The 23,333-nt window shown below is 33.3% G+C and overlaps 2 protein-coding genes across 2 annotated transcripts in view; one reads left to right on the top strand and one right to left on the bottom strand.

Annotated features, from left to right (window-relative positions):
- The window catches only part of clcn5a (chloride channel, voltage-sensitive 5a), a 31,860-nt gene extending 16,484 nt beyond the window's left edge, over positions 1–15,376 (bottom strand). Inside the window, exons 1-6 of the mRNA XM_056446360.1 lie at positions 15,306–15,376; positions 11,735–11,920; positions 4,975–5,126; positions 3,670–3,769; positions 3,256–3,566; positions 410–616 (exon numbers count right to left, since the gene is read on the bottom strand). Of these exons, the coding sequence (XP_056302335.1) occupies positions 410–616; positions 3,256–3,566; positions 3,670–3,769; positions 4,975–5,126; positions 11,735–11,879 (915 nt within the window). The 5' untranslated portion in view covers positions 11,880–11,920; positions 15,306–15,376. The remainder of the gene's footprint in view (positions 1–409; positions 617–3,255; positions 3,567–3,669; positions 3,770–4,974; positions 5,127–11,734; positions 11,921–15,305) is intronic.
- Positions 15,377–20,439: 5,063 nt separating this feature from the next.
- si:dkey-22f5.9 (liver-expressed antimicrobial peptide 2-like) lies at positions 20,440–22,954 on the top strand. The gene is made up of 3 exons (XM_056446588.1): positions 20,440–20,585; positions 22,160–22,323; positions 22,406–22,954. The coding sequence occupies exons 1-3, from the start codon at positions 20,514–20,516 to the stop codon at positions 22,443–22,445; spliced, it is 276 nt and encodes a 91-aa protein (XP_056302563.1). The 5' UTR covers positions 20,440–20,513; the 3' UTR covers positions 22,446–22,954.
- Positions 22,955–23,333: the final 379 nt, after the last annotated feature.

Genomic DNA, 23,333 nt, shown 5'->3' with positions numbered 1-23,333 from the left:
ATACACATAATACACACGCATATATTAGTTAAAACTAACCTTTATTTTGAATTTGCTTAATTATTCTTTAATCTTTGTCCAACACTATATATAGATATATATATATAGATATATATATAGATATATATATATAGATATGTATGTGTATTATGTATATGTGATAGAAGCAAAACTATACAAAACAATTTTGTTGCATAGATATTTAAATTGATATATAATTTGCATTATATACACATACTTTATATCTAAATATAAACAGCCATATTCTCAAATATATGCATGTCTGTGTGTATTTACATATACACTATAAATAAACACAGCACACACACTTAATATGTCAAAACAAACTTTTTTTTAATGCATTTAATCATTATAAATTTTTACCCAGTAATAAGATAACTCCTCCTACCTCTCGTCTCTTCGCCTCGTTCCTGCGGTATTTGGTGAAGAGATGACATAAGATGTTGGCACAGCAGCAGGCCACATGAACCAGAGGCCCTTCTTTGCCCAGACTGAGTCCAGATGACACGGCCAGCACCAGGGTGATGGTTTTAATCATGAGAGTCCATTTACCCAGGTATCCCCTGATGATAAACCCGCTCAGGATGGTCTTGATCTAGAGAGTTAAGCAAGACATTCTAACTGTGGCCTAGAATCCATTATACAGCAATCGAAATGCATGATTAAATATTATACAGACGCTAAGGATGGGCTGCACCAACAAGGATTAGGGTTTAATCTAAATTAAATCAAGTTTTAGCTCATAATTCTGTTGCACTGAACATTAAAAATGATTGTTTTAAAATGAGCAGGCTTCAATTTGAACCATCTCTTTAATCCTGGATTTAATTAGAAAAATAAATAATCTTGCTGCTCTATCATTTTAAACTCAGATTTATATTTCACTTTAAAGTCTTAAGGAGGTTTAAGGGTTTTCAAAATCAATGCAGTGTACATTTCTTTATATTATATTAACCAGTGATTAAATTTAGCCTTTTAGATTTAAAAGATAGCCCATTTAAACTGGTAGGTTTTCCCTTTTTTATTTTATTACAGTAATACAACGATATATGCAATCAAGGTATAACTGAACTCACACATTTAATAAATTTAAAGTTAAATAAATAGATAGTTGATATGTTACACTAAAATACCCTACAGCTTGCTAGCTAAATAAACACCAATTTTCTTCGATCATTCTATTTTAACTTTCATGCTATTTTTTTTCTTCCACCACTGTCCCACACTGTAAAAAAATCTTGCTGGATTGACTTTTTTAGCTGAATCAAATTAATTTTTCTGGTCATCTCAACTTCCATCAATCCAACAGACTAAAAATGTTCAAAACTTTTGTTGAAATCTGATTTAACTCACTAAAACAAGTCAAAAAGTATTTCCTGTCTTGACTTTTTGTCATTACACTGTTTACAGTGCATATTGCTCTATTAGCTGATAGAGTAATTTATTTCATGCCTTGTACAGTATAAGCTCCTAATACATTGTGCCATTTTCATGCTTGGGCCAGCATGTATTATTAATCATGTGATAGCAATTCAAATGTAATTCAATTTAAATTACTGGCAGGAGTTTAGATGCAAGTTAAAAAAAGTGAATTACAAAGCAAGTATAACTGTTGCAGTTCAGTTTAACTACAATAAATCAGAATTTATCACGAGAAAGCTTTAATCACAGATCAGTGTTAAAAATTAAGTGTTTTATTATTTTGCTGAATTAAATTTTTCCATGTGTTCATATTTCGATGAGCAAAAAGCAATTGTTTTACATCCTGCTCAGTGTTGTCCAATGAATCAGTTCATATTTAAGGCTGTAAAAACAAATATAGTAAATGTCATTATGTTTACCACATGACGTTCTAACACTCTTACATTATAGTTTAAATAAAAATATTACTTTTTTTTAATGGAGAAATTAAATTGGTCACATTTTATTTTAAGGTTCAGCTTAATTTCTGCTAATAACAAACCATTAACCGAGACCTTTAGCTCAATAAAGTACTGATATGCTGCTTATTAATAGTTTGCAAGGTAGTAATTGGGTAGGGCATTAGTATTGTTTGGAAAAAGAAATTACAAAGGATTTTTAAAAACATTTTTGTCTCTTTTTTCTTTTCATTAAACAATTGTATTTGTATTGCTAAAAGGTGATATATTAACTGAACTTCTTCTCGACTGTGATATGTTTTGCATACTAATTAAGCATTTTTGCAGAAGTAGATGAAGCTGCCAGAAATGCAAAGGCCTGAGTGTCAAAAATTAACTTGAGTTCTGCAGCGAAACTTCTTGTGAGCACAGAATTTGCAGTCGAGATGTCTTGTGCTTTTTGATGTTGTGCAGAGGATTTGTAGAAAAAGAGGATGTATGTATGGGTGCGGCCAATGGAGGGCTGGAGAATGACTGACAAGTGACTAATTTCACTAAACTCCACCTGTTAATATCAGCTGACGGTTTTGAGTCAGGAAATGAAAACAGTGCGCACATCCTGAATGTAACGTTTGCATTGCATTGAAGATACCAAAGTTCTGTGAATCGAATTATTCATTTGTATCCAACAAATTGCTAACATGTTAAACATTGAAGAAAACCCTCCCCTGACCTTTTTTATTGAACACACATGGAATTGACTAATTATTCCAACAGTACATAACATGTATAATAGGATTAGGGATGTAGAATAAAAGCTACTTTCTAAAAAAAAGATCATACTTTATTAGTACTAATAAGCAGCCAATATATTTAAAATAAGCAGGTAAACAGCCAAGAGTTAATAGTGAGAATTAGTAAAGCTAAAGTGTTACTGTTAAATTAGTCAAACTGTTCTGACTACAGCATTAGCGACTTGCTAGTTTACAAAGTTACAAAACCTAGCATGCAGCTGGAAATATTTTCATAGCGTTCGAACATTTACAGATGGTAAATACACCTGTGAAGCGCAAGTTCTACACTCCACATCTCCAACACATTAAACAGTGCATGGAGCATGTCTGTCAGCAGCACATGTATCTGTCAGAGCAGTAGACATTTAATTCAAGCGATATGTTCAACTATATATTTTAAAGCCCTTAAAAACGGCACGACTCATGTTCAGGACAAATTAGAGCATTTTTCAGATGCGTTCCAATCGAGCTATAGCGTTTCAATTTAAATGGTATAGCCTTGTTTGGAAATCAATCAATATATATTTTAAACTCGATATATTATAGCTTGTGTAACCCACCACAAAATGTCTTCGGCTTACCTCAGGTATTCCAGAGCCACATGCATATGGAGCAAACGCCCTGACTAAAGACACAGCCAGGAAAGAGAAAAGCAGGGCCCAGGACACGTACATCAGGTAATTCATTATGTAGGCAAAAGGGCCACTATTGGTGCCCACAATGAGCTCTGCCCAGCTTTTCCATTTGGGGCATTTGTCCCTTTCCTGGAAGGTTGTCTCATTGGAGTTCCAGCAGCAGTGCTCATGGTTAAACCAGAAGCCGTTCAGACACACTCCCTCCTTCAGATCCGTCATCCAGTGGGCAGAGATGTCGATCCCACCCGCCAGAGCACCTGGAAGCCAATAAAAACAGCACATGCTATGAAAGTGTCTGGCGATATAAGGGAATTCTTGCTTTTGTGATTACTTCTTTTGATATTATTGAGATGAACTGACCTGACATCAGTCCGACGAGCAGCATGAGGAGCCAGCCGGAGAAGGCATCACTGATTCTTTTCAGCAGAGCCCAGGTCGACTCTTTACTCTTGATGGCGATCTAAAATTTACAGAGACAATTGAAAAGCATTCAAGACAAGCTCAAGAGTGTTTTCTTGGTTGGGATTTGCACCACATAAACTGCTTCCAGATTATTTGCAAAGCTCTGTTGACCCATTTCAACAGACTGCTATCATCTGTTTAATGGTCATCACCATCTTAAATCCGTGAAAGGTTTGAATATTTACATTTAAAGGGGTGGTCCACTATGATATCATATTTTTTACTTTAGTTGAGTGTAATGTAGCTGTGTGAACATATACAACATCTCTAAATGTAATATGCTTAAAGTTCAATGCAAAGGGAGACTTTTAAAGACTTTTTTAAAAATTTTACAGAGTTAGCTTAGCAAAGCCTACAGAGAACGACGTTTGGGGAATACAAAAAAATACATCCGAGTTAGTGAGATCACAAGGGCTTCCGGTTACACGCATTCACCACGCGCACACACCCTGCAAAGCGAAGGGGCGTGGACAGAGACGCTGTAATGTTATAGCAGAGACAGCTAAAATGCTGTCCAAATGCTGCTATTTCCACAGAGCTTGTTTTGTTTCTGTATTTGGGCTTCCAAAGGACATGACACAAAGAGAGAAGTGCTTACAGTTTAATTTTATTATGTTCCAGAGAATTACAAAAATTATAGCTAGCATTTGACAAAGGACAGCTTTCAGAATTTCTCCCAGTCCAGTCCTGGATTCGGCTAAAAACTCCTCAAAGAAGGAGCAGCTCCAACTATTGAACAGATGTGGATTGTGAGCCACAACTTGTAAGCATTTTTATTTGTTAAAATTGATCTATTACATGCATAATGTTTAGTGTTAACAATATGTTGTAGCGAGGACGTAATCAACGATTTAAACAACAGGAAATGCTGTTTGGCACCACTAACAATTAAGCTATAAATTCATATTTATCTGTCAAACTGCTGTAAACAGCCACAATCTTAAGCGCTGCAGCGTCTCTCTATGCGGCTGCTTTCTCTGCATTCTACATCTCAAATAACAAACTTGAAAAAGTAACATTTCATATTACTTATGCTTATTCCAAATATATATGAAAGACACTTGAACACTTGACACTTTCACAAGTGAAAACATTTCTTTGAACTTGAAATAATGAAAAAAAATAAAAATAAAAAATCGTAATTGGAATTGTACAATATTCCACAATAAATTTGTACACACAAAAAAAAAAAAAAAAAGTCACCTCTCGGTGGCGATCCCTGTCTTTAGATTTCTCGCGGACCCAATCAATAGTGTTGAAGTCCTCATATGTGCCGACTCCAGGGACCGGCTCATCAAGCAGATCCATCAGTTTAGGAATGCCATTGGGCCCCTCTCCAGCTCCATAAGAACCACCTGCGCAGATAAAAACAGACAAAGATATATCGCATGAAGGTCAAAAGTACTCCTAAATAACCAGCTGTGACCGTTAAAGACCTCAGGTGAAATACCAAGTGATCACAAAAGGGCTTTATTCCAGTGAGAGGATCACCATGAAGACCAGTGAGGCCTACAGAGCTGGATTTACACTTTAAGTGAAATAGTGAAATTTTTCACTGAAATAGAAACTACTAATGTCAGATGCCCTTCTCCCTCCGATTGCTCAGTTTGGCTGGGTCACCCAGTCCAGGAAGAGTCTTGGTGGTTCCAAAGTTCATTCATTTACAGATGCTGGAGGCCACTGGGCTCATTGTGAATTTTGGTGGTACAAAAATAGACACTGAAAAAAGGCTACCACTGAAAAGTTTGGGGTGGTTAGATTTTTTTTAAAGAAAACTAGGGGTGCTTTCACACTTGCCTGGTCTGAATTAAAAGAGCAAAATTAATGGGTGCTTGCTTGCCTAATTTTATACTAATTTTAAATTGGTTTCATTTTCAAAGAGGCAGCACAAAAAGTTACATATACCTATTTGGCACAAACATAATGCATTATTGCATTTTCTTAGCCCATGTTTGAGATTATCTTTGTACCAGATCAAAAGGAATTGCTTTATTGTTATTTTTTTCTGTTGTTGTTATACATTTTTCTACCAAATATTTCTATAATTTAAAAATAAATTATAATTATTATTATTGTTATTTATTATTATTATTATTATCATCATCATCATCATCATCATCATCATTAGTAGTAACAATGCCTTTGATCCGTTTGTTGGGTACAAAAATAAAGAATTATTATTATTATTATTACAATTATTATTATTTATACGTTGTTTTCTTTGTGTTTATTTTTGTACCCAACAAACAGATCAAAAGCATTGTTACTGTAATAATACATATACAGCCAAATTATAGGTCTGCATGATTTGAATTGTTTTTAAATCGAAATATCGATTTGAAAGGGTGCAATTTTCCAATTGCAAAAGCTGCGATTATTTCCATACTCGATCAAATATTGTAACAAGCATATGGTTTTTCAAAGTACTGACAGCTTTTAAGCAGATTATCCTGAACAACACAATCTAAATGTAAAGGTTTTATATATCTTCATATATAAGATTTTATATTTAATTCATTTCATTGAATTTAAAATAGGGATGTTTTCAAGTTTTTCTGCCCTCGAGTCAGAGTCCAAGTCATTTGATTTTGATTATCTACGATATCGAAACCCGATCCGATACTTTTATAATACAAAAAAAAGAATGAAGAAAGAGATCCAGGATGTTCCTTATTTTTTATTTTATTTGTCTTCGGTTGGGTCGCCTGGGTAAACTTGCTATATTTGTTTATTTTTTTAAGGTGCCTTATCAGGTTTTTTGTGTTAAATGTCGCCTTTTCCTTTCCACCTCTTGCAATCCCAAGTTTACATTTCTCACAGTTTGCTATGGCAATGTTGTCATCATAAACTTTACCTCCAGGTCGCAGACATACTCGCACTTCCAGCTTCAAGCTGCTTCCGTGCTCTACTTTGCCAGGATTTAACCAATAGCTTCTCTGCAACAAAGTGATATCGTGCCTTGTTTCTGTGTAAAGTCACGAACAAGGTCTAACTCTGTGCCACCCCATAACTATAGATGTGTTTAAAAAATATATACACATATATATTCAAGTCCTGATCGGGAGGTAACATCCGATTCTGATAGAGTCTGAAACTGCGTCATCGTGCAAGATTTCCGATGCACGCGATCGGATCTGGACATCCCTAATTTAAAATACCGTAGTTATTTTCTTAATTTGTAATGACAACTAACAACTTAATTGGAAAAACTGGCAACAATGTTTAAGAGGTTTTAAATAAGGAACGTACTTTGGGATTATGCCTGGTCTTTCTATGGGACTGTTAAAACCACCACATCAAACCTGTAGCTCTTTTATGACATGGTGCCACATCTCATTTTAAATCGCAATTTTGATCAGATAATTAATCGCAATTAGATTTTATTTTGCAATCTACAGCCCTACCAATTTAAATACAATTAAATAATAAACATTACATGTTACACTGCTATGGTGAATATATTCCCCCAGACGAAAAGGGGTAAAGGTTGTCACTTTACATTCCTGTTCCAGCAGTTCACAGTTCTTCACATGACTTTAATAGTACCAAGAACAGGAAATAAACTCACACAACAGAAAACACAGCAATAAAATTAGCTTTTGGTTAATGATTATCAACCGTCCAAAAAACAAGCTTAATTTTCTATTAATTACTTACAAAACATAACAAAAAAAGTGTTGTGTTTGAGAGAGAACAGAAATCCTTGCAAAATAAATGTGTTTTTAAGAAGAAAACGAGTCATTTTCTCAGTGTGGAAGTACCTAACTACACAACAGTCTGATATCAAATGCTGAGGAAGTTCAAGGGAAGCAGATGCATGTGAAAACCTGACACCAGTTAAAATATGAAACTGGTTACAATAGAAATAACTGGAGGGGAAACTTTGATCCCATTGATGAAAGGATTTCTGTGAGGGAGACGGAAAATAGCAGAGTGGTGACTTCAGCCAATTCTCACCGCTATTCTGTCACAGACACACAAACGCCAGAGACCTATACGTTACACGTTTGCCCTCAAACCTATATCAAATGATGAGAGATTGGTACAAAAAATGATGGGAATCTTGTGAATGACAATAAAAATGAGAAACAACAATGGAGGAGGATAAAGCTGGGTGTTCACTTATATTGTCACCATCACCACTGGGGCCATTTCTGATCCCCTTTGTCTCGATTCTATTTAAATCCAATGCAGGTACAGGTTATTGTTGTCAAAAATATCAATATTTAAATATATGTGTCAATACTGAAAGACTTTAAATGATATAGATACTGGCAGTTCCACATGAAAGCAGTTGTTGTGTATGGTTGAAATAGTTTCAGTCATTAGGCTTTTCAACCAGTATTACACAGAAGTACTGGGATAATAACAGTTTATTGTTTGAATATAGGGCGGCACTGTGGGTAAGTGGTTAGCACGGTTGCCTCACAGCAAGAAGGTTGTTGGTTTGAGTCCTGTGTAGGACTGTGGGGGAAACCGGAACACCCCACGCCACCCTCCCACGCCAACACGGGGAGAACATGCAAAACTCCACACAGAAACACCAACTACTAACTACTGAGCCACCGTGTTGCCAATCAGGCCATTTATTAAGATTTTCACATACTATTCCACAAATTTTACCAGACTTAGCTGAAAAACAATCAAGATTATAATTAAAAAGACATGCGCTATAGGTGAATTGGGTAAGCTAAATTGTCCGTAGTGTATGTTAGTGAATGGGTGAGTGTGGGTGTTTCCCAGTGATGGGTTGCAGCCGGAAGGGCTTTCGCCGAGTAAAACATATGCTGGATAAGTTGGTGGTTCATTCTGCTGTGGCGACTCCTGATGAATAAAGGGACTAAGCCGAAGAAATGATAAATGAATGGCCTGATTGAAACAGTAGTAAAAACCCTCAACACTCAGCCACATTAGAGCTTTTAAAAGGATAGTTCAAAATAGCGGATAATTGAACATGTATGTACTATTTACTAAAAAAGCAAAAGCAAATACTATGGAAGTTAACAATTATGTGTTTCCAAAATGTTTCAATCTATCTTCTTTTGTGAAAAACTATGAATAGACTAAACAGGCTGCCTCTAATACAGCTATGATGGTGATGATGTAAAAGCATGAGTACAATCTCAATACGATTTCTACATAGAGTTTAAATTTGTCTCGTCTATGATGGTGATAGACTGGAAATGACAACAGAATTGATTCATTCATTCAGCTTTAAGCTGTTATCCAGAACAAACCCCAAATCCTTGACAATGAATGAGCATCAGGTGTACTCAGACGTTTTTTTTTTTTTGTAGATCAAAACCGAAAATGAACATCTTGTCATCATTCAGATGCAGAAAATGATTGGTTGACCAATGTTTTCATTTCTCAGAGACAGGTCATTAATTAATTTATAGCAAACCAATTATCGCAACAAGAACATTTGAGTTAAATTTACAGTCAGAAGCCTAACAATTTGTAAAGCTGGGAATCATCTCTGGCAAATGTCGACATGTATATTTCTCTGTGGTATTGAGTATAATTTTTTTACAGGGCAAATGTCAAATTCCCTGACTTTCTCTGACTAAAAAGCTGAATTTCTATGACCTATAATGAATGTAAAAAAAGCAGCTGTTGTGTTGAGCAGTCCCTCTGTGCAAAATCAAGAAAATAGTGCAATCAAGTGGCAACCTCCCGATCTCCCTCGGGAAGCCAATACGGAAGTAACTAAAACTCAATTCATCGACTCGCCTAGGGGGGCTGGCTCCAGGAAGTCCAGGTCATTTCTGACTGCAATGGGAAATTGGCCATTTTTACAGCTGATAAAAACATGTTTACAGCCTGGTACAAAAGATGGCTTTGGTGCATATAGCCATGATTGACCTTCATGACAACTGTGAGGGGGGTGAATTTTTTTTTAAAAACTCATCCGTTTCGTTTTTATTAAGTTATTTTAAGTCTGCATAATTAAGGGTGTGGCCACTTGAGTGACAGCTAGGTCTCGCTGCTCGCTGTGTCACCTCAGCTGATTCCGGCTCTGAGCTCGGCATATTCATCGTATTTTTGTTTTGGTTAATGTGTCTTTACACAGTCAATCGCCTTTTGGGATTATTTCCTACAATTATTAGATGATATGGCATGCTGTGCACTTAATTGTGCTCACAAACTATTTAAGTTGCCTCAATTTCCCAGGTGAGTGAAGTTATATAATTATATAGCATCAGAACACAAACAAGTCGCAGGTAATGAAGTATTGTGTTTCTCCCAAAGTAAAGTCTGTCTGCCAGGTCTAAGCAAAATGCCAGCAGGTGTCTGCAGCTCCGCTCACTCTCCGCCTCTTTGCCCTTGTTTGGTATCTCGCCATGGGTGCGATGACGCGCGAACAAAATGGCGACGGTTGGCTGCGCCTACTTGTAGCTTCTTTTGCAGTGTTCAGAAACCTATGGGTGACGTCACGGATACTCTGTTTATATCTTTTACAGTGCAACATTTTAAAGGTTCTTGCCATTTTTTAAATTGATGCATGCTTCCCATTCAAATTCTTATCATGACATCTACATTGTTTTATACTAAATACCATTATATTCGCATATAGAAAGTGCTCATCTGGTGTGCGATACCTTGCGTAATAATAGGCATAGCATAGCTGAACTTGACACTGAACCGCTATGAACATTATTGTCAAGTGACAATCACAAGGCACATTCAACCCAAGTCCATTTAAACAAGACTACATACATTATTTGGACTGCAAAATTTAGAAATTTTAACATGACTTTTTCATTGCTATTGTTGAAGAGATTTGAACAGTTTTGTTCATTTACAGTAGCTCATTTATCAAATATGATGTAGCAGGCTTTGTATGGTTAAGAGGTAAACACTTTCTCTCTTTGTTAAGATCAGTGTTCGTTGTATATAAATTATAGAAAAAGTTTTTAAAAATTACATTAAAAATCAACACACTGACTAATTTAATTGGAGCACGGTTCAACCTACAAGTTGAAAGTTCAAGTCTTCATCAGACCTTGTAGGTTGAAATGTGGTTCAACTGAATTTGTCTTTTGAGAGCTAAAGTGGCAGCGTGCCGAATTTTTTTTTACTTTTTCCATTGTCTTTAGCTTGATCGAACACCTGCCTTAAAGATTTCCCTAGATGTGCGCACACTGATGTCTTTCTCCCTATATATAAACTGCAATGGCCACTGATTCTTGAGGTCAAAAAAGTAAAGTAATGAAGAGCTATGATGTGTAAAGTTGTGAATATATTTCCCAGGAAAACAACACAAGAAATGCTGCAAATATTGCCTAATATTGTCAATTTAAGCCACAAAAATGGAAAATTTTCCATGCAAAATCCTGAATGGACTAGCTGAGCACTGAACAAACAAAAAAAAACTGCCTCATACAGTATTTTATCAGATACAGCAGCATTTGATTGTTGTTTAATAAGTGGGAAAGGAATAAAACAGCCATGAAAAATAGCCTAACCACAACAATAGGCAAAACACGTGAAACAACGTGATAAAAAACACAGTATAGACCATTTTAATGTGGCCCATGGGCATTTCCTGCTTCTTACTAAACTGTTTCATAACTGTAACAAGAAGCAATTTAATCCTATCTTAACGTTAAAACGGCTGCCATAACATTATTTAATCAATATGTGCACCTTTTTGGATTCTTGGAAGCTATGGAAATTCAAAATGTAATACGGCAAATACATTAGGACCAATGGTATTGTTTACATCCCTCAAAATGGTCCATAGAAAAAATAAACTAACAAATGGGAAGAAATGGCAAACAACAATCCTTAGATTCCAAAACGTAGGATATACAGAAAATGTACCAAATTGCCTGACATTCAATGTCTGAAATAAATCTTTTGATACTCCATGATACTGCAGAAACCAATATGAACATCATCTGGAAATCAGAAGCTCCAGTACCATGACAGCACTAGCACAGGTAGCTTTGGCTCTCACCTGAGCCGTAGTCACGGTCCAGAGGAGGCATGTCGTCTGTGCTGGAGAAGTCAAGCGTGGCTCCTGCGATCTCCACCAGGTCCTCATCGCTGGTTCCGCTCTGCAGGCTGTTGAAGCTCTCGCCGCAGTAGCCCGTGTTGTCCATCTTTCCTCCAGACCGAGGAGGACATGGAAATGTCCTTTGACCTGAGATTAAGAGACAGCATTTAAGTTAAAGCTTGACAGAGCCCGCCCAGCTATTAATGTTTACCAGGCACTTCTAGAGTGAACAATAAACTTGGTGTGATTTCCATCATGACTTTTTAAACATACTCTCTGGTTTACAAGCCATTAAATGGAGATGAACTCTATATAATTGCTATAGTATGAATTAAATTAAAGTAAGAATTTAAAATTATTAAAATTACCTCCGTTAAGCTTCCTAATGATAATACGAGTTGGTTTAAGTTGCTTTCGTTTTTGTAAAACTAATGGATTGATAAAAGCAATTCCATGCAAATGGCAACCTTGCCATGAAAAAAAATAAGTTTTCACCAACATATGGAAACCATTTCAAATTTTTTGTGTAAGCAAATATTTTACAGTACTTTAGAAATACTTAAAAATGTCTCTGTCATTGTTTTCAAACTATTATATTTGATTTACCAAAGTCACACAAGAACTTCACATCTGTCCATAACAAGGCTTTTCTCCTCATAAATGCAAAAATATGAAATGAAATAAACTCTATTATTTTTGTTTTATAGTGGGCCAACTTTTATCCTTTTCATCAGTATTATTTATTTTTGTATTGTGCAGTTTAATTTACAGAATTTCTACAAAGTATTCTGTATACTGCAAACCCTGCATACTTTTTTGGTCCCATCCATAATGCATGTTTATTTCCCTCATTTAACATAAAAAAAACATGTTTACAGATTGATATTTTTCTGATCCCTGACTCTGTGGTCAGTTGTTCTGGAAAATATAAACAGATGTTTCTATATAATGTTAACATATACTTTCCCTGTGAAATTATATTTTGAGTTTTTACTGAAAATGTCACATCCATAACGCTGGAATTACAAACTCATAAACAAACCAAACATGGACATAAATTTAAAAAAATGTTCATAACTACCTTTACAGTGTTCTTATTTTACTAAATTTAATATAGCTTTAAGGTGTTGTTCAGCAGTTGCCTTTACGGTTTCTTATTTTTACCATATTTACGTTTATTAATATACCTAGGCATGGGCTGGTATAAAATTGTGACGGTATGATAACATTGGATAAAAATGTCACAGTTTCACGGTATCCCGGTATCGTGATTACTGCCCTAAAATAAGTTCTTTTTAAGTGTCTGGGTAAAAAACAACAACTTTTCTTCCATTAAACACAACATATTTTATTTTAAGGAACATTAAAAATATTTTGGAAAGTAGCTTTTGATGTGGAGGGTCCTCTTCTACTGAAGATATTGTTGCCCTAAAAAACGAAATAAAATAGTCACAAAAAAACAAGCAAGAAAAACTGTACATATACCGTAGAAACGGTATATCAGAAAATTCTGGTGGTTTTAAAACCTTGATTTTTCTGAACCACTGTAAACCTTGAATCCGGTTATAGTCCCATGCTTAATAATAATAATTAGAGTTGTGAACCTACACTGGTCTCACGGTTCGGTTACCATTATCATGCCATCGATTCGTTTCAATTCGATATCTCGGTGCATTGACGATGCTTTCCATACACAATTTTATATTTTCTTCACAGCTCAACAATTCTTGTATTGAAATGTATAAATATATGTATATTTACATACTATTTGTTATACAATTTTGTGCTTTAATAAAAACAGTCAGATATATAAACTGCACGTTTAAAAACTCAAGTACATGCACAGAACAACACGAGCATTTATAGCAAATAAACAAATATAAATATCCCGCTCGCTTTCTGAGCCTTGTGAGTTCGTTCTTACACCCCTTTGATTTGTCACGCACTCAACAGAAAGGGCTGCGATTGGCTCTTGCACGCTGCGCTCTTCACAGATGAGTGACTCTGATAAACGGCAGCGGCGTTCACAGCTAATCCATGGTAGACACAATGGAGAAAACTCTGCAGACATGCGCTCGTGTCTGTATCCAGAAGTATCGCTGTAACTGCCGAGAGGAGAGGAGAAAAAAAAAAAAAAATCACGCCAGCAGGTCAAATGGGCCACAATGAGAGAGTGAGAGAGAGAAAAGGAGTACTTTCAGTTTCTCAATCGCAGAGAAATAGGGGCTTCTGCTGAAAGTGTCAGTGAAAGACTGTTCAGCAAACACACACGCAGTGAAATTGTGCACAGCGTTTTTAAGTAGTTGGAGCGTTGTAAATACTCGCGCTCGCCTCCCTCGCCATAGTAAGCTACGGAGACATAGCGCAAATGACATAAATGACGTCAGTACATAATGACCGGTTATGATTATTACTGAACCGATACCAAATTGTCTGCATCTGCATCGCGGTGCACTGAAGAAACAATTAATTTTGACACCCCTAATAATAATAATAATAATTCCTTACATTTATATAGCGCTTTTCTGGAGACTTAAAGCGCTTTACACATTAGAGGGAATCTCCTCATCACCACCAGTGTGCAGCATCCACTTGGATGACGCGACGGCAGATATATTGAGCCAGACCGCACACCAGCTGATTGGTGGAGAGGAGACAGAGTGATGAAGCCAATTATGGTATGGGGATGGTTAGAAGGCCATGATGGACAGACGCCAGTGGGCAAATTTGGCCAGGATGCCAGGGTTAAACCCCTACTCTTTTTTGAAGAACATCCTGGGATTTTTAACAACCACAGAGAGTAGGGACCTCGGTTTAACGTCTCATCTGAAAGATGGCCTGACTTATTAGTTCTAGTTACTAGACCCTGTAGTGCTGATACAAACCCCCTCATTTTTAAGTATATGACCGTTGTGTGCGTGTTTACTGAATTATTATTATTAGATTTTATAGGTGGGGACTGCATTAGCACAAACAAACAAACATTTAAAATTGAAGCCAATTTAAAAACGAATATGTTAAAACTACTAGTTACAAGAAATTTGTATCCAATTTTACACACTTCTTATCTTAAAATCGTTTTTATGGCACTGTTTTACTTTTAACTAATAAATATTTATCTTTCTCCTCTTCATATTTACTTTTATGTACTCCAAATCCAGCTGAGACAAGCAGCAATGGTAATGACATCAGCAAACTTCAGCAAATGTAGGTTACTTTAGCTTAGCCAATTAGCTTGCACTAGAAATAAGCAACTGCCCGCAAAAATGGCGTATGAAATACCACACATACACTTCTCATAGACCCCGATTCAAACCGTCAGCAATAAGAAGCTATGACAAATTCACATAAACAGTCATGGGACTGGTTAGCAGGACAGATAGCCTGTTTGTTTGCTAACCAACTGTAATTTCATAACCTTCAAAACCGCGGCTTAATGGCATCAAACTAAAGTCTTGCTGAGCATATTTCTAACGTTAACATGACAAACACGGACTCTGTCAACAGTAAAGTAAAAGAAGTAATTATTTACCTTATTTGCTATCCTGTGTGACTCAAAAGCCGATGCCAATGACGTGCAATCGCTGAAAGACATGCATAGCCGATTTCAGAGACATGGACTTTCAGCAGTCGATTAACGATGTCTATGTGACTGTCCAAAAGCATTGCTTAGAAGTGTAGATACATAACCTATTATTGAGCCCATAATAATATTCATTAAATATCAATCAAAGTATTGTAATGGTATTAATAAAATTCCAAAAAGTAATTAATATGTAAATTAATAAATAAAATATTAGACTATTATTAAAAAATAAAAGGTAAAAACATTCGTTATAAAGCAGGTTCATTTCCAAGCATGTTTATTTCCTCTTAAGAAGGTCAAAAACAACTTTAAATTAAGCTAATTGCATAAATTTGATTTAATATTAATCAAAATTTACATACACTTCATGATTTAATTGTAATTAGCATGTAAAATACTTTGCATAATTATTTTTATTGTTTTGAAGACTTGTCAATATAAATGATTTCTTAAAAATATGCAGAAGTATGCTGAACTTTTCTGCATATTCATAACTGAATAAAATTGCAAAAATTAAATATTTAAGTATAGCTGTATCACCAATATGAAAATGAACAATTGTTGTCGACTGCAAATTCTTTGTAGTTAAACCATATTAACCACAATTTATGCATTGTTTTATTAAAACAAATAATCAATAGTTTAACCATGATATTTGTATTTAAACTGTGTTTATGCAAATGATAATTAATATATCGTCATCTACTACACTTTTTTTACTGTAAAAGTAGTCGTGGTATTAACAGCTCACTTGCAGGTTCCCTTTTTGAAAGTTAAAAATTTCCTTACTAAATAAATATAAATATAAAATATACACTACTGGTCAAAAGTTTGGGGTCAGTAGGATTATTAAATGTTTTAAAATAAGCTTATCCAGCTCACCACAGCTGCATTTATTTCATCAAAGATACAGTACAGACTGTAAAATTCTGAAGTGTTCTTGCACTATAAAATAACTGTTTAAAAGTAGTTTAAAATTTAGTAGAATAATATATTCCAGTGATTTAAAGATGAATATTCAGCTTCATTACTCCAGTCTTCAGAGTCAAATGATCCTTCAGAGATCACTCTAATATTAATTATTACTATTATTATTATTATTATTATTATTAGTAGTAGTAGTAGTAGTAGTATAAATATTATTGAAAAACATGGAAAAAAATGATATGTACACACATATATACATTCATTTTCTTTTCAGCTTAGTCCCTTTATAAATTAGGGGTTGCCACTGTGGAATGAACCGTAAACTTATCCAGGATATGTTTTACGCAGCGGATGCACTTCCAGCTGCAACCCATCTCTGGGCAACACCCATAGTCATTCACACACATACACTATGGACAATTGACCTTACCCAATTCACCTGTACCACATGTCTTTGGGAAATTGGGGGATGCTGAAGCACCCGGAGGAAACGCACACAAACACAGGGAGAACATGCAAACTCCACACAGAATCGCCAACTGACCCAGCCAAGGCTCGAATCAGCGACCTTCTTGCTGTGAGGCAACAGCACTACCAACTGCGCCACTGCGCTGCCTATATTTATATATATACAGCTGAAGTCAGAATTGTTAGCCCCCCTGAATTATTGGCCCCCCAGTTTATTTTTTTCCCCAATTTCTATTTAACAGGGAGAAGATTTTTTTCAACACATTTCTAATCAATAGTTTTATAAGTCATCTCTAATAACTGATTTATTTTATCTTTGCCATGATGACAGTAAATAATATTTGACTATATGTTTTTCAAGACACTTCTATACAGCTTAAAGTGACATTTAAAGGCTTAACTAGGTTAATTAGGTTAACTAGGCAAGTTAGGGTAATTAGGCAAGTTATTGTTGTATGATGGTTTGTTGTAGACAGTCTGAAAAAAAAATTAACTTAAAGGGGCTAATAATTTTGACCTTAAAATGGTTTTTTTAAAAAAACTGCTTTTATTCTAGCTGAAATAAAACAAATAAGACTTTCTCCAGAAGAAAAAATATTATCAGACATACTGTGAAAATTTCTTTGCTCTGTTAAACATAATTAATTAATTATGACTTTAACTGTATATATATATATATATACACACACACACACACACAATTATGTAAACCTATACAAATATTTCATATAGCTGTGATTTTTGTTACATCCGCTGTTTAAAACGAACGAACAAGGAATGAATGAATGAATGAATGTTTTTTGTAATAATGGCAGTCAGGAAGAGGTTTCTCAATATGTAATGTTTCTTTATTCCTTAATTGTTTTACATATTTTTGACATCATGTAATTTTGTTAAATGTAGACCACTCTATAAATCTGATATTTTAATGTATTTTCTTATAAAGTTAAATTTATTTTATTGAACTTATAAACTTATAAAAAAATTAGTTTAGTTTAACACTGTGTAATCTCTAGAATGCTTATATTGTTCTTCTTTAAAGCTTATCAAAATAATCAATGTTCTCACACATATATTTATTTTACACGCTTAATTTTCACTTAGGCTATAGGCCTACATTTTAAGTCAACATTTTGGCTTTTTAACCTCTGCTATATATGATTTCAGGTTTTTCGTCTGTGGTTTTATGGCGGTTTTTCTCCATCTACTGGCTGAAGTGTGTGACTACTGATGAATGAGTGATTCTAGCCAAACTAAATAAAATAAGATTTAAAATACTGTGAAATGTGTTCTTGCCCTGTAAAACAGCACATGGGAAATATTTTTAAAAATAGTTAAATAGCTTATTTACAGGAGCTACAGGTCTAATCATTTTGTCTTTAACTATATTGCATGCATGTCTCTTTAGTGTGTCATTATAAATAACTAACTTAAGTTAGTAATGTTAATGTTAAAGTAAGTTATGTTATGTTAAACTTATACTTATTTTGAACATTATATTTATGAAAAAAAGTACACTGATTTCAGCCTGATTAATAACAATAACGATTTATTGAACCTGCACAACCATTTTTCATTTTTACTCATTTATTAATTAATGTACGGTATGCATTCAATCATTTATCAGGCAAAATGACTTTTTATTGCTCCATAATTTTAAGTTTACTACATCAGTTTTCGTATTACTGTAACAGTGTAAACGGCTGCAGAAAGTGCGGTGCGTAATTTCATTTTTTCTTACTACAGTGTCGTGTATTATGAACCTCACGTTGTCCTGAACCCAATGGACTTTGTCTTGTCACGACTCGCCGTTTGGACTTTGACTCGTTTCTTAAAACGGCATCGCTGCAGAACATGAAACCATAAGTGTACATTACAAATATGTGATTTTTTAAAACAAATATTTTGAGAACTTTCCATTTTGTACCGACATACACAGATTAAGTGACTGGATCACACTGTTCTGTCGCCTGGAGCACATGCTGAACTTTTGGAACTTTTACCGCTCTTTTTCAGGTCATTATGCTAGCTGTGACCCACATAGCCCGAACTTATGAACAGACATTCAAACGTTAGGTGTATAGATTTACATTTTATGTAAATAATGTTTAAGAGGGGTTCAATGTTTATCTTATCTCTCATAAAAATAAGTCATCTTAAAGTTACATTTGTTTAAGTTGAGTAATAGGCTAGCCTATACTATTGATGCAGTAAGCTACTAAATTACTTATAAGTTTACTGTTTTAACAATACTAAGTTGGCCTATATTTTAGTTTTTAAAAGCATACTTTTAAGTATACTGTTAGTAAACTGGTAGTAACAACTGCTTTTCCTTACTGCAACAAATGAAAATATATTTTTAGTTTACAAAAGTAATGTGCATATAGCTATCTACACTCAGAGCTAGTTTTTATACTGCAACTATTGGTTTACTTCAGTTTACTTTTGAACTGAACATCATACTATTTATGTATTATTTTGCACTTAAGTTACTATGTTTTGTTTTTAAAAAGTATATAGTATTTACATATTTGAAAAGTCCACCATTAGTTTCATTTTAAATGGCGTGACCTATAAAATATGAATTACAAGACTAAATAAAATACATTATTCGATTGATATTTATTGCATTATTCTGCCGGCACAATGTTATACATGTAATATATATTGATTATATTCATGTTGAAATGATGATGCAATGGAATGCAATATTTTTAGCATGAGGCCATATGTTATCTGAGTGAACTCAATGACCTATTGATTCTGAGAGATACTGCTTAATGACATTTATTCTGCATTTTCATATGTTCCCTGCTTAAATCCAAATATGAGATTTTGTGCATGCAATATTATATTTCTAAACAACATATTCTAATCAACACAATGTTTTTGACATTAAAATATATATGCAATGTGAAGTAACATGGTCCATGAAAATATATTTTTATTAACATAGATTAATAAATGTAAATGTAAGTTTAACATAGGTTAACTAGAGTACATTATACCATTAAAATATATCATAACTAAAATAAAACCATTACTTTTTTAGATGCTTTTATCATTAAAACAATAATCATGACATAAAAAATTATTAGACACATTTTTAAAAGCATTTCAACAATAAAAATATATAACATTATATATAAATTCTGAATTTTAATCAACAAATTATATGTTAATAAATATAAATCCAGTAAAAAATGTACAATATTTCATTTGTTAATGTTAAATATTAGTTCTCAATGCTTTTAATTAAAATATTTAGCTATTTTAAAATATTTGTTTATTTATTAAAACAATGCTGCAAAAACGATTACACATATTTCTAAACAACATATATTTGTTAAATCAAACATTTAAACATTAAAAACATGCATGCACTGTGAAGAATTTTTATACTTCTAAAGCATTTATTAAACCACAAGTTCTTAGACACTTTAATTTAAAGTTATTAAAACAATCTAATTATCATTTTAAAAGCATGCTAGAGTAAATCTCATCAAGAGTAGCCAAGAATACAATTTTACTCCAATCAATTCCAGAAACTAGTAAAAAAGTTAACGTTGGCTTATGTAAATGCTCAAACATTGACCGAATCACGTGATTTTATCTTGGCCTTGACCTTGAGCACAGCGAGAGAGAGAGAGCAGAAGAGATGGACGTAACGCTTATAAATACACAGGGACATTGCAGAGTTCAGCTGATCTTCAGGACACACTGATAGACTACGCTTTTGTAGGAATTATCAGCACCAAAATGCATCTGCAGCACTTTAACCTGGCAAAAGCTGGATTTTGCATGTTAACCTTGCAAGTTCTGATATATCAGGTGAGTTTTAAACTAACTTTTATTTTTTATTTTGAGAAATACCAGTGATACCAGAAGTGAAAATGTTTTAATTGCTAAGAAATTCTAATTAAAATTACCTTAAAAAATAATAATACATTAAAAAATCTATCAAATTAGGCTGCAAAGTGCTTTATTAATAAAGTGAAAGTTTCTAAAATAATTTTTGCAGGTAATTTAATTCTGCATAGTGACATGTTCATAAAAGTGTATGTAACATGGTACATTGTAGTTTCAGCTTAACATGTTAACCGTAATTAGTTGTAACTTGTACAACATGTTTAATTCTAGATTATGTTCATTTCAACATATTTTAACATTTCAACACTAAACATGTGCATTTTGAAGTGACATGATACATAATTTCATTTTTATTAACAAATATTACTAATGGGATAATACGTGAGGTTAATTTGCTGACATTAAATATACTAAAGCATTTATTATTCATATAACATTGACTTCAACATGAACTAATACAGCATTGACTTTTCTAATACATTAGTAAATATTATCTAAAGAAACCAAGCTAATGATGAAAAGCTTTGTTTATTAATTATCAAAATACCATGATATATTGATCTCTTTTGCTTCATTTCATAAACCATCATGATAACATAATAAATGAGACCTTATTGTACAATATTATATAATTAATTAAAAATAATATAATTATTTAATAAAAACGTTCAAATAAATTCTAGAAAAAAATTTAAACGTTAACTTAATTAATTCATTTGTTAAAATATATAAAAAATATATTAGTTCAATTGAATGTATAAATTGAATAAAAAATTTGCAACATGTTTATATAACAATTATAATATGTTACTCACTGTAAAAAAAAAAAAGCTGGGTTCCACACAATCAATTTGCGTTAAGATAACAGTTTTTTTTATATATAATTTCAGTGAATTGAGCATAAAACAGCTAAGTTCCCCCCTTAAAAAACTCAATAATTGTGCTGCATCAGCTTATTTTAAAGAAGTAGTTTGAACAAACAGCAACTCTTTTGATTTTTTTTCTTTTCTAAATATTTTCTGTTAAAAAGATGTTTAACAGATCAATGCAATTTTCAGTTTGTCTGATAATATTTTTTACTATTTTTATTTACGTATTTGTTTTATTTTCAGCTAGAATAAAAGCAGTTTTTAATTTTTTAAAAACAATTTTAAGGTCAAAATTATTAGCCCCTTTAAGCTGTATTTATTTATTTATTTTTTTGATAGTCTACAGAACAAACCATCATTATACAATAACTCGCCTAATTACCCTAACCTGACTTAACCTAATTAACAGAGTTAAGCTTTTAAATGTCACTTTAAGCTGAATATAAGTGTCTTGAAAAATATCTAGTCAAATATTATTTACTGTCATCATGGCAAAGATCAAATAAATCAGTTAATAAAAAATAGTTATTAAAATTATGTTTAGAAATGTGTTGAAAAAAATCTTCTCTCTGTTAAACTAAAAAATAAAAATAAACAGGGAAAAATAAACAGGGGGGCTAATAATTCAGGGGGTTTAATAATTCTGACTTCAACTGTATATTTTAGGTATCTTCTTTACCAGTCATGACGCCTGAGTTTCAATCCGGCCTTCAGTCATCCAAAATCCTAAACCGCAAGGTACGGATGTCTCCTCTGTGGCGAATCATGGGCTACAAACCATACGGGGCTCACTGTCATGATAATATCGAGTGCAATACAGGATTTTGCAGGTAAATCACTGCTAACATCCATCTCATGTCATTTAACATCCTAAAAATATCGAAAGTAAACTGATTTCTTTTCTACCCTCAGGAACGGTCAGTGTTCGTTTAATGAGGCTGTTCATTCTTAGCGGAGCGGAGTCCTGGAAAATACTCATTTATGAGTCAACATAATTATTATATGTATTTTATGTTCATATCATTGGCTATGTTGCAAGCACTTTAATTTTTTTTACTGTTAAAGGTCTGACTTGAAAAGTTACATGGGTTTCCCTATATTTGTTGTATGTTTATTTGATAATATTATTATAACGTGATGTTAAATCTGAAAGTCTTAAAGAGATAGTTCACCCAAAAATGAACATTTCCTAAACATTTTACTTACTCAACGGTTTCTAAACTTCAATTTCTTTCTTCTGTTGAACACAAAACAAGATATTCTGAAGAATGTTCACAGCGGCAATTAACATCCATAGTAGGAACTAAAAAAAAAAAATTAATTCTATGGAAGCTGATGGCTGTTTATTGCAGCATTCTTCTTTTATGTTCAACAGAATAAAAAAAACTCAAACATGACAGAATTTTAATTTCTGGTTTCTATCGCTTTAAGTTTTGCATTTGGCTTAAGGCAAGACACTGCAGGTTAATATATATATATATATATATATATATATATATATATATATATATATATATATATATATATATATATATATAATTTTTTAAATACTATGTTTTTAAGTACTAATATTTATACGTCCTTATGTTGATTAATTACACTGAGAATTGCAAACATTTTTGTGCATCAGGTTCAAAAGTTACATTTAGTTTCTCTAAAGTTTTTAACAAGCAATATTGTAATTTTTATCACTCCATAATTCAGAATATACTGCAAGCAACAACAACAACAACAACAACAACAACAACAAAAATGATTAATTAAATATTTGGCATAACTCCCCTGTAAAAACCTTTCAAAAACAGATGATTTGTAAAGTTTATTGTGGTGATTATTGAGA

The sequence above is a fragment of the Danio aesculapii genome, chromosome 21, assembly GCF_903798145.1.
Source record: "Danio aesculapii chromosome 21, fDanAes4.1, whole genome shotgun sequence".
In the NCBI taxonomy this organism is placed as follows: Eukaryota; Metazoa; Chordata; class Actinopteri; order Cypriniformes; family Danionidae; genus Danio; species Danio aesculapii.
Note: the sequence above shows the minus strand (reverse complement) of the source record. Positions and strands in the feature narration are given on the sequence as shown.